The sequence below is a fragment of the Bemisia tabaci genome, chromosome 1 (genome assembly GCF_918797505.1).
Source record: "Bemisia tabaci chromosome 1, PGI_BMITA_v3".
Classification (NCBI taxonomy): domain Eukaryota; kingdom Metazoa; phylum Arthropoda; class Insecta; order Hemiptera; family Aleyrodidae; genus Bemisia; species Bemisia tabaci.
Genome location: NC_092793.1, coordinates 37,203,744 through 37,226,134, shown reverse-complemented (window position 1 = coordinate 37,226,134; position 22,391 = coordinate 37,203,744). Strand labels below are relative to the sequence as shown.

At 41.3% G+C, this 22,391-nt stretch overlaps 2 protein-coding genes across 2 annotated transcripts; both read left to right on the top strand.

Annotated features, from left to right (window-relative positions):
* Window positions 1-7,057: 7,057 nt before the first annotated feature.
* Window positions 7,058-8,218, top strand: LOC140224619 (uncharacterized). Its single transcript, XM_072300512.1, has one exon. It carries the CDS (start codon window positions 7,449-7,451, stop codon window positions 8,211-8,213), a length of 765 nt encoding a protein of 254 aa, XP_072156613.1. The 5' UTR covers window positions 7,058-7,448; the 3' UTR covers window positions 8,214-8,218.
* A 1,351-nt stretch (window positions 8,219-9,569) lies between these two features.
* Window positions 9,570-10,784, top strand: LOC140226106 (uncharacterized). Its single transcript, XM_072306604.1, has one exon. The coding sequence runs from the start codon at window positions 9,570-9,572 to the stop codon at window positions 10,782-10,784; it is 1,215 nt and encodes a 404-aa protein (XP_072162705.1).
* Window positions 10,785-22,391: the final 11,607 nt, after the last annotated feature.

Sequence of the window (22,391 nt, the reverse complement as noted above, 5' to 3'; positions counted from 1 at the left end):
TCCTACGCCTAAAAGCCGGTGACCAACTAGTAGTATGATAATAGGGATATACCAACAAATTTGACCTTTAAGACGGGAGCTACGTGACCCCGGTGTGACTGTTGCGGGAATCGGTGTGACGTCACTGGCGACTGGTTGCGGGTTGCCTACCTATCGTTACCAGTGTTGTAAAATTGTGCAGAACCTATCGTTACCAGTGTTGTAAAATTGTGCAGAAAAATCGGAATTAATTTACGGTGAGGGGTGGGGTATGGTACATGATTTTACAACCATGATGTGTCGTCACTAGCGACTGTTGCCTACCTATCGTTACCAGTGTTGTAAAATTGTGCAGGAAAATCCGAATTATTCCGCGATAATCTGGCAACAATGTTATCATGTTACGAGGTGTTGTAAAATTGTGCGGAAAAATCTGAATTTTTTTAGGATGAGGGCTGGGGTATGGTGCATGATTTTCCAACCACGGTGTGACGTCACTAGCGACTGGTTAATTGTTGCGGGTTGCCTACCTATCGTTACCAGTGTTGTAAAATTGTGCAGAAAAATCGGAATTAATTTACGGCGAGGGCTGGGGTATAGTATATACTTTTACAACCATGGTGTGACGACACTAGCGTAGACTGTATCGTTACCAGTGTTGTAAAATCGTGCAGAAAAATCTGATTTAACCGGGGAGGGGCGTGGGTCACTTGAGAGTTGACTGGTTAATTGATACGGCTTGCCTGTCAGGGGCGACGGGTAAGTTTATTCGTTACCAGTGTTGTAAAAATCGGGGTTATTTCGGGGGAGCGTTGGACCATGATATAAATATGAAAGCATTCCTTTTAACGGTGTTAGTTTTGTTTCGAGTGTTAAAATGAAATTTTTCCAACAACCTAAACGTCTTAAAATCGAAAACAAAGACCCCGATGTTAAGGCGAAACGAATACCACGTCACAGTGATTTGCTTCCTGATACGATCAGATGCATAGTTTGTGGTCCTTCCAATTGTGGGAAAACCAATGTTGTATTGTGTCTGCTCCTCGAAAAGAACGGGTTAAAATTTGAAAACGTTTATCTCTATTCGAAAACCCCGTTCCAACCAAAATATGAGCAGCTTCGTCTTATTTTCGATCAGATACCCGATCTCGGGTATCATGTTTTTGGGGAAAATGTTGAAATTGTGAAACCTCGCGATGCGAAGAAGAATTCCATTTTCATTTTTGACGATGTAGCTTGCGATAAGCATGATGTAATGCGAGAATATTTCAGTATGGGACGACACAGTGGCGTCGATTGTTTCTATCTGGGACAGACTTACAGTCGTATACCGAAGCAGTTGATTAGAGACAATTCGAATCTTTTGGTAATTTTTAAGCAAGACGATACCAATTTACGTCATGTTTACGATGATCATATAACAACAGACATGAGTTTCAATACGTTCAAGACAATGTGTTCCCTATGCTGGGAAAATAAGTATGGATTTCTAGTCGTTGACAAGGACAGCGAATTGGAGACGGGAAGATATAGGAAAGGTTTCGATGTGTATATAAAACCGTAAATTTCCCTCGGCTCATCATCATTCGAGAAGATGGAGCTTATGAGCGAAGTAGCCGATGCTCGTGAAATTGTGAAGAGGAAATTCGCCGCTTTGCGACGCGGTGAAGCCGAAACCGAGATTCAACTCGAAAAACGATTCAAGCCTATCTCGCAACCGTTGAAAGCATTACTCAACCATCATCAACAACAACAACAACAACAACAACAACAACAACAACAACAACAACAACAACAACAACAACAACAACAACCTAAACAAGAGTATCTGGAAGAAAAGCAGGAGGAAGAGAAGGAGGAGGAGGAGGAGGAGGAGGAGGAGGAGGAGAAGGAGGAGGAAAGGGAATCTAATGATGATGATCGCTTAGAGGAAGAAGAAGAAGAAGATCGAGAAATTACTCTCGAAGAATATGTGGCCAAGGAGCAATTTTCGAGTCGAGTGACCCCCTACATCTACGGAATGTTGAAACATGGAGGCGATTTCGATCACATGTACGGGGTAAGATACGACCCGGATCAGAATAAATATAAAATCGGTGGTGAGGTAATCGATTTCCAGCGAGACGATGACACATTTATGATTAATAACGCGCGATTTCCCTATACTTCGGGATTGTTGGAGCTCATTTTCAAGAAAAAGCCGGTAGATTACACCACCGCCGATCTGGAACAATATAAAAGGATACTTTTACTCACAAACGCTCATAGAGTATCCTACGCATCAGACGGAGCGATTCGAAGCAATAGTTCGAGTAAATATAAACTTGTGAAGAAAGTGTTAACATCGCTGCCCGGCGGCGACGACAGTGAAGGAAACTCGCCGTCAACTCCGAGGAATAAGAAGAAGAAGAAGAAGAAGAAGAAAACCGGTAGAGGCGTTTTCGTGCCTCTGAAGCGTGATCGAGACTACGTCTACTGGGACGATCCGAACGAATTAGTCGAGCGATTGTCTTTGTTGATTGCTTCCCGCGCAGCCGGTCATAGCGGACTCGAACGAGAGATACTCAGTATCGAGGAAGAGCTTCGCGAGAGTGGTTATATTCTCTAGTGCTGTTACTCCCTCCGTTTTAAGTGCTTGTCATCATCATGAGCTCAATCGAATGGGTCTCCTTGGACGTGGTGGAAAAAGATCCAATCTTTGGAAAACTCAACCTTCCAAAAACACCTCAGCAGCAGCAGCAGCAGCAGCAGCAGCAGCAGCAGCAGCAGCAGCAGCAGCAAAGTCCCGAACTCATCGATCTGACCGGGATCAATAATGCTCGAAACAGGGGTAAACAGAAGGTGAAAAATGTGGACCCGTCAATGCCTACGATATCTGACCCTCTCTCGCAGCTGATAACAAGAAACGAATTGAATGAAGTAGACGCCAAGCTGAGTACTGAGCAATCTATGTTCCATGTCCTCATCACAGATCTCTCCGATCGTGTGAGAGAGAATAAATTCGAAATAGGTAAATTCGATTCGCAGTTTCGTGTGCATGATGACAGATTCGAACATCAAAAGAATAAAATTGAAATGTTGAAATCGAGAATCAACGAGGTCGAAACTACATCGATAAAAACCATCCAGGACGTTCTAGATCATTTGACCGCTCCTCTCTCGAAACGCAAACATCGACCGGGCTCGATTTTTTCCGCTCGAAACTCGAGGAACTAGAAGCCAGAGTGATTCCGATGGAAAATTTACCCGAGAGGTTTGAGGAAAACGAGAGAAAATTGAGCTCTCTCCTCGCCCCGCTCTCCCCGCAAATCGAGGACATTCGAAAACAATTGGGACCGTTGGAGCTTCTACCGAGCAGAGTCGACGAGCACGAGCAAAAGCTGACTCGATGTGAGGAAACCACCAGGGAGCAACTCGAGGAAATAAAAACCAAGCTCGTCGCCTACGATCAAACCATACCGGCAAGAATCGAAGCGAGCGAGAAGAAACTGACCTCCGTGCTGGAGACGCACACGAATCTCGAGGAATTGAAGCAGACACTCGATAAATACAAAGGGATCAACGTTGTCCTCTCGAAAACGGAGTATTTGGAAGGGGTCCACCATCGACAGAGCGAGTACCTGAGCCAGCATGCGAACAAGATCCGAGACCTTGAGGGGAAGATATTTTCACTCCGGGATGGTTACAAAGTTCTCGATGAGCTCATCCTCGGACAAAGTGATCGTATTTATTCCCTCGAAATGGAGCAGCCGAAACAACTCGTAGAGTTGGAGAGCAAAATGAACACTCGACTCCAGACACTCGAAGACGATCAGCCTAGACTCGTCGATGTGGAACGTAAAGTAGAAGAATTGACGTCAGTGAAAACAGGCTCATCATCATCTTCGCTGATTAACGATTCGAAAACCCCATCGGAAGAAGAAGAAGGAGGAGGAGGAGGAGGAGGAGGAGGTGTCATTGAACCTCTCGCATCGAGCGATACACCAGCATCACCGACGGGTGAAGTAGAACCCGGGGAAATTGTTGAAGAATCATCGTCAACCACTCCATCGCTGATTAACGATTCGAAAACCCCGTCGGAAGAAGAAGGAGTCATTGAACCTGTTACATCGAGCGATACACCAGCATCACCGACGGGTGAAGAAAAAAACGATTCAGTCCTCGTTCACTCTCCTGCCGATGCTGACGACGACGACGACGCATCGGGTACGATGGAAATAAACAATCTAAAGTTAAAAGAGACGGTGAATAAACTCGACGAAACCTTGAAAAATTTGATTGTAGAAACTGCTCGAAGCGACAGTTCTCAAACCCCCGCTCTCGATTCGAGGAAACGAGGCGCAGAAGTGGGGGAGAGAGAGAATAAACGTAGGAGACGGCGTTGAAACATTTCGATCGTGAGTTGCAAGAATGTCGGTGGACAAGTTCGGACACGCAAACATCCCGGCATCGTCGGATCGATGGAATGCTCTCGTTCGTCAGATTGCGAACAATCTCATATCGGCCAGAGCGCTGAGTCTAGACTCTCTTCAAGGTGAACATTACGATGCAGGTTCGAAGAGAATAAGTAATCTCTCCGACCCGATCGATAGTCGCGACGCTATTCCACGTGCTTGGTTCGAAGAGAAACTCGAGGAAAAATATTCATACCTCGAGAAGGAGTTGACTAATATTCGACAAATGTTCCAAATTCTGACAAAGACAGGGGCCACATTCGGGTCGGACACTGCTCCAGGTAGCAAACCAACCCTGATTGTTCTACCGACGACGACGACGACGACGTCAGCAACGACTTGAGAGAAATGTTGCCAGAAGAAGAATTTGTGTATTTGCAGTGTCAAAAAGTTCAAAATAGACTTCGTGTGCGCGTAATTTCCAATAATTATTTTCAAAACTTAAACTGCCAGTTTCCGCGAGCGTTACGGGTGGAAAATCAAATTTATCGAGTTCCCGCGAAAGATGTGAGGATCGTCAAAAATCTGAACAAAGATTTCTATTTCATCGCGAAGAAAAATATAGCGTTGATCGGGGAAAATATCGCTCCTCGAGAACATGTGAAAATTTTCACCGAAGAAAATGACGATACCTGTTGCATTTGTCTCGATAATAAAAAGTTCTACGTTTATATTTCGTGCGGACATTTCTACGTGTGCAAACGTTGCCAAGACTCGCGGAATATTCCAACTTGCCCGATTTGCAGAGCCGTAATCGTCGAGGCTGTGCCGTTTAGCGAATTGAAAATGTAGTATTTTCTACTCGTCATTACCAATATGAAGCTGGTAGAGTCGACTCCTCCTCCCGCGGGCAGCATCAAGGAGGGACTCGTCGAGGAAGTACACAAGCCGGCTCGACGGAATTTCCCGCGTCGGAGCGTTATCGTGAAAGGAATCGGGGATCTGTGGCAAGCCGATCTCGTGGAAATGATACCCTACGCCGGGGTCAATCGAGGATACAAATACCTGCTCACCGTGATCGATTGCTGTTCGAAATTCGCTTGGGCACAACCCGTCAAGTCAAAGTCGGCCGAGGATATCACGCGAGCGATGGAAACCGTACTGAAGACGACGAGTCCACCGAGACTGTTGCAAGTCGACAACGGCTCGGAATTTTACAACAAGAATTTCATGGCTCTCATGAAAAAGCACAATATCCATCTCTACTCGGTGTTTACGAAAATCAAGGCGGCCATCGTGGAGCGATTCAATCGTACCCTCAAGACTAAAATGTGGAAACGCTTCTCGCTCCAGGGTAGCTACGAATGGATCAAAAACATTCAACAATTAGTCGGCGAATATAATCGCAGCCACCATCGCTCGATCGGGATGAAGCCTATCGAGGCTAGCCCCAGCAACGAGAAGGAAATATTGCGTAAGCTTCGAGGTAGATCGATTTACGCGACAGTGCCGGGTGCTCCACCGCCCGAATCCAAATTCAAGGTCGGCGACCGGGTTCGCATTAGCAAGCAGAGAGCCTTGTTCGAGAAAGGTTACACGCCGAATTGGTCGAACGAGCAGTTTATCATCGTCAAGGTTCAAGGAACCGATCCGGTGACGTACATTCTAGAAGATATGGAAAAGCAGCCAATACGAGGAGCCTTCTACAAGGAAGAATTGCAAAAAACCCGCTACGAAGACGTGTATCTCATCGAGAAAGTGATTCGTCGGAGCAAGGGCAGGTGTTATGTAAAGTGGTGGGGGTTCGATTCGAAATTCAACTCTTGGATCGACGAAAAGAATGTGGAGGGGAGCGCAGCTGCTCATTCGTCAAGATGATGTTTGAGTCGAACAGTTGCATCAGCAGGAGCAACAGCCCGGATCGTTTCGATACTCAACTGCTGATTACTCTGATAAATTTTCGAAAAGAGTGTCTCGCAGTGCTGTCACGGAGTGATCTAGTGCGTATCGACCTGTGGATCGATAAATTGAACCTTTTAACCTCTATTCCCATCGCGAGGGATCACTACATCAATTGCCCGGGAGCGCTCGAACCATTCGCGGCGGCGGTGGACATTCCGGATACTTGCGCGTGCAACACATGTGCAATCATCGATCACAAATTCGAATTACTGCGGAAGGAGTACGAGATTTCTATGCTATAATGGCCATGCCGGCAGTGAAGGACAGTGAAATTCAAATGTTGGTTTCGAAAGCGGTCCATTTCATGAACGTTAATCGTCATAAAATCTCCGAGTACGACTCTCATCTCCTGAACAGTGACATTCAGCTCGTCATGCGATTGTGCGACGAGGAGAAAGCCCCTGATCAACGCCATTTCAAGGACTTGTGCAAAGGCGGGCCGAAGACATCTTGTATCTGCGATCTTTACAATTGTACAGTGTTTCAATTGAAACATTTGAATAGATTTTATAATCATTCTCCGGACTGGAGTAGTATGTAATCTTTAAACGCTTTGTGTGTATATAATTTCTCTCTCTCTCTCTGTATCCTTCAACAAAAAAAAAATAATAAAACAATAAAACTTGTACATAAATTTCGGATTTTAATTTCTTTCCTCAGCGTCACCATTTTTTTTTTTTTTTCTCGAAGGGAGAGGTAGGGAGGGGTCAAACCCAACATCATCATCATCATCATCATCATCATCGCCATTCGCACGAGTATAAAGAGCGGGAGGGAGAGGGGGCTTTAGAAACAATCATATGTTTTCTCCTTGAGAATGGATCATCGACTCGATTTCCTCGATGGAATTGTTTCCACTATTGACGGTTTCGATGGTGGTGGTGGTGATGAAGATTCGAAAAGAAAAGAGAGGGTCGAGTGTGTGAAGCGAGTCGGCAAGGTGGTGGTTCGTTTCATAAACAAGTATTTGCTCAAGCTCATTCTTAGAGCAGTGTACAAACGTATGAAAAGCAACTCGTTCCATAATGCTGATGATGATGATAGTGACAGTCTCGGTCACGATACTGTGAATTGAGTATAAATTTCCACTCGTAGAGTGTTTTCCGTTCAGTAATGAAGCGCAAGTGCAAGGGTGCGGGGTTGCTCAACGATCTGATCGATCTGATCCCGGGTGAGAAACATCTTCCGTTTTACAATTATTGCGGTCCATCTACGAAACTAGAAGAGAGATTGGCACGCGGAGACAAGCCAATCAACGGACTGGACGAAGCTTGCCGTTCCCATGATATTGAGTACAGTAAGACTTCGGACACGAAAGAGAGGAACAAAGCAGATCTAGTGTTGGCCGATAAAGCTTGGGAACGCGTCAAGGCGAGTGATTCTTCGCTCGGCGAGAAAGCGGCAGCTTGGCTCGTCACGAACAGTATGAAACTCAAAGCCAAACTAGGTATGGGCTGTGGAGAATGTGGTAACGATGGTGTTGAGAAGAAGGAGAAGAAGAAGAAGAGTGTCAAGTCGGGTGTCTATAAGCAAGCGGATGGATTTCTTCCTGATCGTGCTCACCCCGCATCGAGGAAACAAGATCCAGCTAAAGTAGAGAAGAAGAAGAAGAAGAAGAAGAAGAAGGCAACGCCTCCCTCGCCCCGTATCATACCCGTTCCGGCTACGGGTGGTGCTCTGATGAAAATCCTAACATCTCGCATCGGGTTATCGCCCGAGTCGTCGAATCAAGCCATGGGTAAAATCGGAATTCACATGGCCGGACGGAAATCTCGTCATCGAAGGACACGGATCGGTGAGGGTCTCTACCTGGCTCCGTACAAGCAAGGTTACGGTCTTTACCTGAAACCGCCATCAATGGCTGCTCGTTTAAACTAATCAAGGAGCTACCGTATCGACCCCTCTCGGATCGAGATTTATCGCGAGCGATCGAGCGTTTGAAAATTCCTCATTTTCGCGGTGTATTCATGCGCGATGAACTTTTACAGTCGCTGATTCGACCGCGTCGAAACGAGTGTGCGATAATCAATTTGGATTCGAGTCGAGGTCCCGGATCCCATTGGGTCGCTTACTGCAAGAAAGGTCGAAGAACTCTGTACTACGACAGTTTCGGTGACCTACCCCCTCCCGTGGAACTCGAACATTATCTAGATGCGGATGGCTCCGACAACGACGACGTTATAGAGTATAATTTCGAGCGTGAGCAAAAACCAAACTCAGTTAATTGCGGTCATTTATGCTTGACTTTTCTTGTGCGAAGCAACAGCATCAATTAAATAATCTGAGTAAAAATGTCTGGTATAACTTTCATTCTGTCTGGACGGAGCAGTGTTCTCGAAAATAGATTTTCCCCACCTTTAAGTCTCGGTGCCGGTAACGGATCGAATCGATCGTCATCATCATCATCATCATCATCATCATCGTACGAGATCGGATTGGTCGACCTGGTGTTCTTCAATTCCATTCCCAACGTAACCGAAGCGAACAATAAACTCATTTTCGTAAAATGGAAGAACGAGGGTGGAGGCGTCTCCGTGACTAAAGCGGTTAAGCTCGCGATACCGCCCGGTGCCTACGAGTTGGAATCTATCGAGAAATTCCTTCAGGAAAAATTGGGTACCGAAGCGGGATTCCAATTGAAAGCGAACAATAATACTCTCAGATCGAAAATCAAGTGCGCGTACGGTATCAGTTTCGATGTCGAAGAGTCGATCGGACCGCTATTGGGATTTTCGAATCGTTTGCTGGTGGCCAACGAATGGCACGATGCGGATAGACCGGTGGACATCGTACCGATCAACTTGATCCGTGTGGAATGTAATCTTTCCAGCGGGAGTTACGTGAACGGGAGGTGGCTCATACGATTTTCGCCTTTAGCCTCAACGTAGCGCCCGGATATAAAATGTCGCTCTCACCGCAAACGATCATTTACAGTCCGATCAACGTAGGCTCCATCGATCACTTGCGTATCGATCTCGTGGATCAAGACGGACGCCCGGTGAATTTCGGAGGAGAAGAGGTGACGCTACGTCTTCACATCAGAGAGAAGAAGAAGAAGAATCATGGGTAAATTTAAATTTATAAATAAACGAGTCGCACCGGGATTCGCACCAGTTCGCGTGACGAGTTTGGAGCCGAAACAGCTCACCGAATACAATAAACGGTTGCTCGCACAATTCGGCTACGTTGTACTCGACAACGAGGAGAAGAAGAAGAAGAATATCAGATATCGAAATGGAGGCGTTCACACTGGACCCGTCGCTAAAAAACGTGGTTTACTATCAATACCATACCTATAACCCGTACAACGCAACGTTCAAGAATAACGATGAAATTCGTCTACCCATCAACAGCCAGGATCTCTACACCGTGCCGGGCGATTCAAAAATTTACGTCGAAGGAACGATCGACGTCACGCTTAAGACAGGGTCCACGGCGGCCGATTTCCAATATGAAATGACTAATAACGCTCTTTTGTACCTGTTCGAGCAAATCAAATACGAAATCAACGGTGAGGAAGTGGATCGAGCCCGTTCGGTCGGTGTTACGTCAACGTGTAAAACCCTGTTGACGAGCAGTCCTCAAGAGCTGAACGCTCTCCAAATCGCCGGATGGGGAACGCCAATCAGATGCGGTTCGGACAATACTTTTTACGGGATGATACCGCTCAGCATGGTTCTAGGCTTCAATCCCGATGTGAAAACACCGCTGGTCCGTCTTCGGCAAGAACTCATTTTGATCCGATCGAGGACCGATAAAAATTGCTACCTGATCAAACCGGGCTGCAAGGACAAGGGCTCGATTTCCATCTCTCTGCAAAAAGTTCAATGGATCATGCCTCAAGTTAAATTCAATCTGGCAACAGAAAAAACGCTTCTCGACAAGGTCAAGAACAATGTTAGTTTATTGCTCCCGATCACGAGTTTCGAGACTTTCATCTACCCGCAACTGCCGACGAGCGATAAAGACACGTGGAAATTGATGACGACGACCAACGTGGAAGCTCCGTCGTATATAATTCTGGTATTTCAAACGAATCGTTCGGATAGCGAGGAAAGCGATGCTAGCAAATTCGATCACGTCAATTTGCGCTCTTTTAAAGTGTATCTGAACAGCGTTTGCCTCCCGTACGAGGCTCTCAACGAGAATTTCGAAAAGGAAAAGTATTTGAGTTTCTATCAAAACTATTTGAATTTCATCACAGATTTTTCGAACGGGGAAAAATTATGCGAACCGGCACTGACCATGACTCAATTCAAATCGCAAAATCCCATGTTCATCATGAAATGCATTTACGAGGATATCATCAAGCCTGGACCGTTGGACATTCAAATCGAGGTAGAGTCGCTCAAAAATTTCCCGGCTGGGACAACTGTTTACGCAATTTTAATCCATAAATCTGTTTACGCCTATCAGACTCTGTCGGGTAATATAAAAAGAGTATTGTAGTTTCAAAGAAAATGAACGAATGAATGTAACACCTTAGTTTGTAGAAATCTTTTGTTTAGAATGTAAAAATTGTGAATCGTTCGAATCAATAAACACTGATAATATAATTATTATTACTCCTTGTTTCTCGTTTTTTCCTCCTTTTTTTTTTTTAATATTTGCGGGGCAAGTTTTAAGGTTTTGGGAGGTAAACTTATCACGTTTCGTCCGGTTGGGTAGGCAAACCGCAGGGATTAATCGGTTGTGGTTAAGAAAAGCTAATTGTTCCTATCCATCACCCCGAAATAATCCCGATTTTTACAACACTGGTAACGAATAAACTTACCCGTCGTCCCTAACAGGCAAGCAAGCCGTATCAATTAACCAGTCAACTCTCAAGTGACCCACGCCCCTCCCCGGTTAAATCAGATTTTTCTGCACGATTTTACAACACTGGTAACGATACAGTCTACGCTAGTGTCGTCACACCATGGTTGTAAAAGTATATACTATACCCCAGCCCTCGCCGTAAATTAATTCCGATTTTTCTGCACAATTTTACAACACTGGTAACGATAGGTAGGCAACCCGCAACAATTAACCAGTCGCTAGTGACGTCACACCGTGGTTGGAAAATCATGCACCATACCCCAGCCCTCATCCTAAAAAAATTCAGATTTTTCCGCACAATTTTACAACACCTCGTAACATGATAACATTGTTGCCAGATTATCGCGGAATAATTCGGATTTTCCTGCACAATTTTACAACACTGGTAACGATAGGTAGGCAACAGTCGCTAGTGACGACACATCATGGTTGTAAAATCATGTACCATACCCCACCCCTCACCGTAAATTAATTCCGATTTTTCTGCACAATTTTACAACACTGGTAACGATAGGTTCTGCACAATTTTACAACACTGGTAACGATAGGTAGGCAACCCGCAACCAGTCGCCAGTGACGTCACACCGATTCCCGCAACAATCACACCGGGGTCACGTAGCTCCCGACTTAAAGGTCAAATTTGTTGGTATATCCCTATTATCATACTACTCCAACTCCAAGCCCCCTTTGAGGCAGGGGCTACCAGCTGGGGTCCGCAGGCTTGCTAAATCTCCCATACGGTCGCTGATTTTTACCTTTGTAAAATGTATTCTGGGTAATAAAGAAAACACTGATATTTTTATGGTGACAACCTTTCGTGAATAAATCAATAATTACTGAACTATTTGCTGACTCTGGCATCAAGTCATCAATAATGATTAGACGGGGATATGTTGTGTCAAAATCTGTATCAGGTAAACCTTGAATAAAAGTGACACCTGGAATGTTAATGTCTGGCTGCCATATGCTGTAGTGCCACAGAATTTCTTTAAAACTTACGTCACAAACCTGATTCAAATTTTTCAAAAAGTTAACGACAAAGTAAGATTTACCGGAACTGGAGGGTCCGGACACTACAGGGTGTTCGAAAAGTCCCCTCCCCCCCTCTAACTTTTGACCTAATTGAGGTAGAGATTTGAAACTTGGAGGGTGTTCTTAGATCAAAGGGAGCTACTTTTTGACCCCCTCAAAATTTTTTGGGGCCCCCCCTTGGGGGGGGGGGGGTTACGGGCCCTAACTTTTTTTTTCAAATTGGAAGACCCCCTTTGTGATACCTCGTTCAAAAGAGCATAAAAAAAGAAAAATTTTCGCGCAAACTCGAAGTCATTATCTCAAACCGTTTCAAAATGGCGGCCGGTCAAAAATCAAAATGACCGAAAATTGGCACCTCTGCTATTTGCACATGGATTTGCTTGAAACTCGGTATCTGGAGGTATTTTGGCACGAAAAAAACGAATTTGACGTTAGATTTTTAAAAAAACCTTAATTTTTCAAAATGGCCGCCGGTTTAGGCTCGAAATTTTGACAAACTCGATTTTTTGCCAATTGATTCACCTGAAATTCGGTATTTGGGGGTATTGTGACCCGAGAAGAACGAATTTGACGTTAGATTTTTAAACAAACCCTCATTTTTCAAAATAGCCGCCGATTAAAGTTCAAAATGGTCAACAATTGGCAACCTCGACTTTTTGCCGATGGATTCCTGTTAAATTTCAAGCTTCAGCTTCAGGATTCTCAGCTTATCGTTTTCCTCCCACCCAGATACCCCCAAACATCGAGTTTCAGGCGAATCCATCGGCAAAAAGTCGAGGTTGCCAATTGTTGACCAGTTTGAACTTTAATCGGCGGCCATTTTGAAAAATGAGGGTTTATTTAAAAATCTAACGTCGAATTCGTTCTTCTTGGGTCAAAATACCCCCCGATACCGAATTTCAGGTAAATCCATTGGCAAAAAATCGAGTTTGTCAAAATTTCGAGCCTAAACCGGCGGCCATTTTGAAAAACTAGGGTTTTTTTAAAAATCTAACGTCAAATTCGTTTTTCTCGTGCCAAAATGCCTCCAGATACCGAGTTTCAAGCAAATCCATGTGCAAATAGCAGAGGTGCTAATTTTCGGCCATTTTGAACTTTGACCGGCCGTCATTTTGAAACGGTTTGAGATAATGACTTCGGGTTTGCGCGAAATTTTTTTTTTTTTTTATGATCTTTCGAACGAGGTATCACAAAGGGGGGTCTTTCCATTTGAAAAAAAAAAAGTTAGGGTCCGTAACCCCCCCAAGGGGGGTCCCCAAAAATTTTGAGGGGGTCAAAAAGTAGCTCTCTTTTGATCTAAGAACACCCTCCAAGTTTCAAATCTCTACCTCAATTAGGTCAAAAGTTAGAGGGGGGGAGGGGACTTTTCGAACACCCTGTATGCAAGAAAATTGATGTGAGAGTCTAGGCTCCATTTTTTGAACTGAAGAGAACGATACCAGGGCTTGTGTTTTTGTAGGCTACATTTTAAAGGTTCATAAGTTAATGAGTCACATTTAATGATAAAGTTGGGTATTGTGGCGGTTAGGCGTCGCAGAGCGCCAGAGTGCGCTGTGGAAGCGACTCTTATGTACATATTTAATGCTAAATCGGAAAGAAGTCACAAATATAGAACATGCAAAACAAGTGAGATTTTTTTTTTTTTTTTTTTTTTGATCGGTTCTTCTCTGTATTATTCTTTCTTTTTCCAAATTCTAATTTATGGATGTACAAAAGATATACCTACACTGATAATACACTTACAATCAAACACAGTAAAAAACTTAATAAAATATGAATTACGGTTAACACGCAACGCGATCTTAAATGGTAGCGTCTGTAATGAGTTCACTGATATCAAATCGCCAAGTTATATAATCACAAATAGGTCACATCGATCAGAAAAGTAACCACAAATAGAAAATAGACACATTCAAATCTTTAAAAAAAAAAGTAAAAAAAAAAAAAAAAAAAATTTTAGTTTATTTACCTCGCAGGCTTAGCGGACCATATCTTTGCTAAAATGAACAATGTAAAACTGAATTAAATCAAAAGGAACCAGGGAATACGTGAACCCCATACGCATAGTTTCTTTTGACTTTAATTCATTTCTACCTTGTTCCTTAATGTGTAAAGTAGATACCTCTATTTTCACGCGTGGGACTTCCATATTGCATACCTTTTCGATTGAAGGCTAATATTATACGTAAAATTGAAAGCTCTATTTTGACCCGTGGGCGTGCGTGTTGCATACTCGTTTGAATTTAAGGCTAATCTCATTCCTCAAATTACTGCAATTTCGCGAAAAAAAGAAAAAGAAAAGAAAAAAGAATCAATTATTATCATTTTAAAATCCGAGATGTAATATTCAAAACATCTCTGAAAATTTAAGAAGTTTCTTTTTTGTTTATTTAAATTTATTTTTATTTTAAACAAACATAGCTTTTTAATGCAGGTGTGAAGTTACAAATTATGGAATTTACACTCTCTCTCTTTGAATGCACTCACTGACCCTGACAACAGAAACCTCAATCATTTAACGACTGATGTGAATAGGTGAAAAGGCAAGAATGAGAAAATTATAACAACAATATAGTTTCAAATCAAAAATAATATCACACATGAAAGTATATTGCTCATTACTTATTTTATCATTCTCCATATCTTTGACTCACATAAAAACTTTAAAAGAAAATTTTATTTAAAAAAAAGAGAAAGAATCAATTATTACTATTTTAAAATCCGAGACGTAATATTTTTTAAAACATCTCTCGCAAGAGTTAAGCAGTTCAATTTATTTTTCTTTTAAACAAATATAGCATTTATTTAATGCAGGCGTGAAATTACAAAAGGCGTAGATCTGCTGGATCTTCCAGAAAAGATCGCGTCAGGAATGAGACGGTACGGGAGATCATGGATAGCAAGTAGACCATCGTGCATGACATTATGACGAAACAACTTGTTTGGTATGGTCATGTCCAGAGAATGGCAGGAGACAGGTTGCCGAAGGGGGTCCTTGATTGGGTCCCTCCTGGGAGAAGACGCAGAGGGCGCCCAATGAAAGGTGGGAGGGATGAGATTGAAGCGGGAATGTTAAGGTGCTCAATGCCCCAAGATTTGTGGTTCGACAGAGTCATGGGTCCTTAATTTTCGTAAGTAATGCATCATTGACACTTGAGTGCCTCCGCTCCACCACAAGAACAATTTCCTCCACGCATCGGCATGAAAATACTAGTTTTTTTATGAGGGGGGGGGGGGACTTTTATTTGAGAAACGTTGGAGAAATTGATGCTAAAAATTGTAATGCACAGAGAGCAGTGGAGGTTAGGAGTAGTAGAGCGCGAGGGAGTGCTGTAAAGCGACCTATATGTATGTGAAATTACAAAATACGGAGGTATTCAGCGCATCGCTAAGTGATTTTGCTTGGTAGGGTAACAATAGGGCCTCCTCTTTCATTCATGCCTTCTACCTGTATTGAACAAATGACCATTGTGCGACCACAGCCAGGCGCCAAGTCATTTGCCCGTCACCAACCCTTCCTCACCACTGAGCGAAAATCCATACCTATAAACGTGACCCTACTACTGTCTTAAATGTATTAAAGTTGTACCTCTACCAAAAGATAAAGATAAACCTACATTGATAAGTAATTATAGGTCACTGTCCATTGTGTCACCTCTATCCAAGATATTTGAAAATTTAATGAGTAAACAAATTAAGAAATACCTGCACGAAAACAATACGAACATCAATACGGATTCACTCACGGTAAGAACACTGATATGGCAGTAAGATATTGTTATGAATCGTTATTGTTAAATAAGAAAAATGTATCTGTCATTATCGCCATTGACCTGCGTAAAGCGTTTGATACAGTAAGTTTTGATGTTATTAAAGTAAAATTAAAGAGGATAGGTTTCACTGAATGTGCCATTGAATTACTTATGAGTTATTTGACAGGGAGAACTCAGTAGGTATGTAGCGGTCAAAAAGAAAGGAAGGATTTATAAATCAATCCTTAAACTCATCAAGAGTGGAGTTCCTCAAGGCTCGTTTTTAGGTCCCCTACTCTTTTTAATTTTCATCAACGATATAGCGCAATTTTTGAACATAAAATTAAAAACTCTGTGTTTACATCGATTTTTAAATTAATTTTATTTGCTGATGATGTGCTGTTACTCATTGCTAACAAAATAAGTTCTGTATTGGAAATTGATGCATACCTACTCATCAACCTTTTCCACCAATGGTGTGATCTTAATGGCATGGCTATAAATGAAATAAAAACCAAATTTATCCTAGTCACTAATAAAAATTGACGGAACAATTGACATATTTATTGGTGGAACAATTAAGGATCGAGGAGTCAGAAGTACTTAAATAGGGGAGACCGGGGTTATTTTGGCCACGGGGCTATGATAACCATCGTGAGAATTTTGTAGAATTAGAGTACCTATATTGAGAGAGTATGGCCACTGGTGTTACCACCTCTGATTGGCTCAGCCATCTTAGGCTGAATGGAGCCCTTAGGACCCAAAAATGGCGGACGCCATAAATTAATGTAATGAAGAGTGACTCAAAATGTAGTTTTCTTTGCTTATCGTAACGAGAAATTTACCCAAATGCACTATTGCGACTTATTTACATATTTTTAAGGCTAATCGTGTGCAATTTTTGAGCAAAATTATTCAAGATGTAGTAAGGTTGGCAGCAAGTGCGGTTGGTGATAACCGTCAAAAGTTGGCAATGACTCCCCTCCCATCCACAAAAACCAAAATAAAGCACCGCCATTTTTGGGTCCCAAGCCTCTCCATGGGGCCCAGTGGCCATACTCTCTCAATATAGGTACTCTAACGTAAATTTGATGTTTTGATGAGAAAAAAGGTTGGCAGCGATGTAAACTAACAATTTAAAATATCAACATCGATGGTGTCCCCCTCTGTTATGCTCTGTGCTGTAACATTCTTTGTTGTTTACCTTCGAAAATAGCCCGAAAATGCGATTTTTTTAATTTTGAATTTTGTTTGCTGTGGCGAGTATTTATTTTGTATCTTATTAATCTTTATTTCTATTTGAAGTAGACCCCTTTCCTTTGATTTTAGTATATGGATTTATGGCTTTTGACTCCTTGTTTCTTAGTTGGATGACTTTGATTTGAGGTAACCTCAATCGGGGCTATGCGGACCATTTTTCTGGGGCTATGTTGACCTACTAAGAAAACATACATTTTATATTTTTTTTTTTGCGTAAGCTTTCAAATCCATTCTCTTTGAGTTTAAAACGGTCCTATTTAGTGGAGAAGTAGATCTTCTTATTATTTTTTTAAGTTGCTTTTCACGCCAACTCACTTACTAAATTTGAAACTGTTCTTCATAATTTTGTTTTTTAATTTTTAAATTTTCAGCTCCAAAGGTATTGAGTTTTACAAACATTACGAAAAATAAGCGTAAGGGCATAATACTAAGCTTTTTTAAGTGCAATTACAATCAACTGAACAAGGTTAACATAGCTTCCTTACAGGTGGCTCACTTAGCCCCGGGGGTAGCCAATATAGCCCCAAGCAGGGGCTATGTTGACCAAAATGGATTTTCTTTTAAAAACGCATGAAACTCACAAAATTAAAGTACGAGGGGCGTTCAATAAGTAAGTATCCCCCCTCTGTAAAATCACTAAGAATGGACCAATTTTAAAAAACTTGAGCTCAAAATCTTTCTTAGGATATACTGAGTTCAACAAAACAAACTGCAACACAATCGGACTATGTGCGGCCGAACGCGAGCCGTTTGAACGCGCCGAGATGCTTGACGCTCCCGCCGAATCCGCGGGGATTTGAAGTCCGCGATAGGAGAAGAGCTTCTCTGCCAAAGCCTCAGTCGTTCATCACTGACCAAATAATCAAAAAAGTTTTTGTAGAATAAGGGGCTTACCTCACTTTTCCACATGACCAGCTCGATCTAAGCTGGTCTGATACTGAGACTAAGAGAACAGCTTTTGGATGCCACGCGCGTAGAGGCTTTCAGCTGACCGCGGATGAAAGAGTGGACGGCTTGTTTAACCTCTTCCACTGATTCAAAATTAACTCCTCCGAGTTCAGATTTCAGAAACGATAGTAAATGGTGGTCCGGTTTGCCATTTACTATCGTTTCTGAAATCTGAACTCGGGGGAGTTCATTTTGAATCAGTGGAAGAGGTTAAACAAGCCGTCCACTCTTTCATCCGCGGTCAGCTGAAAGCCTTCTACGCGCGTGGCATCCAAAAGCTGTTCTCTTAGTCTCAGTATCAGACCTGCTTGGATCGAGCTGGTTATGTGGAAAAGTGAGGTAAGCCCCTTATTCTACAAAAACTTCTTTGATTTTTCGTCAGTGATGAGCGACTGAGGCTTTGGCAGAGAAGCGCTTCTCCTATCGCGGACTTCAAATCCCCGCGGATTCGGCGGGAGCGTCGAGCACCTCGGCGCGTTCAAACGGCTCGTGTTCGGCCGCACATAGTCCGATTTTGTTGCGGTTTGTTTTGTTGAACTTAGTATATCCTAAGAAAGATTTTGAGTTCAAGTTTTTTTAAAATTGGTCCATTCTTAGTGATTTTAGAGAGGGGGGATACTTACTTATTGAACGTCCCTCGTATTTGTACAATGTTTTCAGTTGATTTTAATTTTACACTGTATGCTCAAGGATTAGAACATTAAAGAAATGGCATTTTATTCTTCTGTTTCTTCAAACACAAGTTTTCAAAAAATCTGGTCAACATAGCTCCGGTCTCCCCTATCTGGGTGTTTGGATAGATAATGACCTGCGTATCAGTGTACACGTTGAAAACTGCATAAGCAAAATTAGTAAATGGATCTTTGTGCTAGGATACTTTAAAAAATTTCGTCAACACAGCTTACTTATGCAAATTTATCATTCAATTATAATAGGAAATATGAATTATTGTTTATCTACATGATCATTTTCCTCAGATAAACTAGTTGATAGAATTTTCAAATTGGAAAAGAAAGCAATGAGAATTATTTTTGGTATAAAAAATGAAGATTCATGCCATGAGTTGTTTAAGAAACATAAATTACTAACATTTCCAGCAATGATAATTTTAAAGAGAGCAACATACATACAAGAAAACTCTCAACAAATTACAAAATTATCAGATCAGCACAATTTTAACACAAGAAATAAAAATATAAGTTCATAACACCAAGAGAAAACGAGTATATAAAGCAATGTTTACTGTGTTACAATGCACTTCCATTAAAGGATTTAAAAATTGATGATAACACAGAATTGCAAAAATTCTCAAAATTGATCACTAAATTCCTAGTGGAGAAAGAATTTTACGCAGTTAGAAAACTGGTGTAGAAGTTTAGGTATTCAATCTAATTCACTTGAAGAATTGTCTACTTAATTTAACTATTATGTATTTTTCTAATTTTGAATGTTAGTATTAAGTTTAATCTAAGTTGACCCGTTTGTTTGCCTTTTTGCGCATTTTTTAACGAATAAAGTGATTTCTATTCTATTCTATTCTATTCTATTCTATTCTATTCTATTCTATTCTATTCTATTCTATTCTATTCTATTCTATTCTATTCTATTCTATTCTATTCTATTCTATTCTATTCTATTCTATTCTATTCTATTCTATTCTATTCTATTCTATTCTATTCTATTCTATTCTATTCTATTCTATTCTATTCTATTCTATTCTATTCTATTCTATTCTATTCTATTCTATTCTATTCTATTCTATTCTATTCTATTCTATTCTAATTCCAACGGGAACATGGCGCTCAAGCCCTTCGATTATTTGCATCGTTAAAAAGCCTAAAAAATCAGGTTTTTTCTCATTCGGGTCGGTGGAGGTGCCCTCAAACACGCAATTGCATCATCATCAAGCACATGTTTTCTTACGTATTTTTTCACGATATATCGTTTTAAACCAGTAAAATCGATTTCTCGTGAAAAAATACGTAGGAAAACATGTGCTTGATGATGCAATTGCGTGTTTGAGAGCACCTCCACCGACCCGAATGAGAAAAAACCTGATTTTTTAGGCATTTTAACGATGCAAATATTCGAAGGGCTTGAGCGCCATGTTCCCGTTGGAATTAGAATAGAATAGAATAGAATGGAATAGAAATCACTTTATTCGTTAAAAAATGCGCAAAAAGGCAAACAAACGGGTCAACTTAGATTAAACTTAATACTAACATTCAAAATTAGAAAAATGCATAATAGTTAAATTAGACAATTCTTCAAGTGAATTAGATTGAATACCTAAACTTCCACACCAGTTCAACGATATATCGTTGTATTTAATCGATATATCGTTTTTTCATCCGATTTCTGAGAAAAATTTGGTAATTTTTAACATTAACTGAATCAAATTCTATTAATTAGTGATATATAGGCAAAAGTTTTAATGCATACGTAAACTAGTGCTCACATAAACTTTTATAGGTACACAAGGCACTTACCCTCAAAGCAGCGTACCAGTAGTACCCAAAGTACTCAAAGCAGTACAAATTCTTCAGTTTGGGTACTAGATGATGGCCGGTATGCCGGGATTCTCGGCGTCGCAGCGATCGCGTTTCATGGCTCATCAGTCGAAAAAACATTTTTTTCGAAATCTGACGACGGGTATCTAGTGAAGGTAAGTTGCCTTTTGGCATCAAATGACGAGGAAAAAATCCTGGCTCCATAGGACAACACTTTCATCGAAAATATGAGATTCGAACTTCCAAAATCTCAAATTTTCGTTTTTACCGTGTTTTTTTCTAAGATAATTTCTGGGTGATAGAAAAGACACAACTGACACGTACCATGCGTGTTTTCATAGATAATTTCAGTCAAGGAATCGATTTTTGTGGTTGAAAAATTAAGATATCGATTTAAAATATCGTTTCTTCCGATACTTCGTCCGAAAAATCGATTTTTTTTTTTTTTTTTTTTTTTTTTTTTTTTTTTTTGTGTATATCCCAAGAAATGATTCATCAATGCAAGTCTTTTATAAATCGACATTTTGACTTCAAAAAAAGATTCCTTGTGAAAAAATACAGAGAGTACCGGGGTTACACCTGCTTAAAGTACGTAGAAATGCTGACAACTAAGGTACAATTTATACAAGTTTTCAAACTGAATTCGTTGATGGGTCATTCCACGCGAAATCATCCAGCGACTCTAACTTGACCGACCCTAACTTTTTTTCAAAGCTTAAATCTGATCGAATCAAGAGTCCTTTTTCTTGTCAATATTTTCAAGAGTCTGGACTCTAGATCCAATGTGTGCTTCCATTGGATAGCTTAAGAAGTAACGTAATTATGAAAAAAAGTCAGGGTCGGTCAAGTTAGAGTCGCTGGATGATTTCGCGTGGAATAACCCATCAACGAATTCAGTTTGAAAACTTGTATAAATTGTACCTTAGTTGTCAGCATTTCTACGTACTTTAAGCAGGTGTAACCCCGGTACCCCTGGTAAAAATGATAGGTTGATAACAGTTATAATCAGTAGCGGAAATGAACTGATATTAACTGATTTTAACTGATATCGACGGTTACCAACTGATACCAGTTGAAAGTCTACAAATATTTGATGAGTAACAGTTGGTACCAGTAGAGGTTGTACTGATACCAGATTATACTCAATAGATCTATGTTGAGCCTCAATAGGTAACAGTTGAAATTTGCTACGTATCACTTGAGGTTCAATTGATATCGGTCCAGCATGAACTGACATCTGTTGAACATCAACTCATCCAAACAGAAATTCAATAGACGTCAATTACAAGTTTAAACTTAGTCCAATGAGGCTACGTATGCATTTTAACAGGACGATCTGGTTGGCATGTTTGACAAGGCCCACTAGGCCACTTCATCAAGGCATCTAGACTTCAGGGCCACTACATCAATAGAGATATTTATATTATTTTAATCCCTTTTCCATTCAATTTTTTTCTACGGTAGGTTAATGCATTATTTTATGGTTTTAAAATCTCGAATACCTAATGCTGATTATTTGAAATTCTACGGCCGTTCAAAGATTATGTCACTTGCTAAAGAAAGGAGGAGTTTAAGGACAGTGCAATACGTAGGTGGGTACCCAGCGCTGCTTGCTGTTACACAAAAATCGGTCCTTCACACCAGTTCCATGGGTTTGTCGGCACGGGAGCATGGATTTTATACCAAAAATTCTGTGCAATGCCTACTTCAATGTGTTGTGATTTTGATCAGGAGAA

Excerpts from the sequence above, each read along its gene's own strand:
- LOC140224619 (XM_072300512.1), top strand. The coding sequence starts at position 7,449 with ATGAAGCGCAAGTGCAAGGGTGCGGGGTTGCTCAACGATCTGATCGAT.
- LOC140226106 (XM_072306604.1), top strand. The coding sequence starts at position 9,570 with ATGGAGGCGTTCACACTGGACCCGTCGCTAAAAAACGTGGTTTACTAT.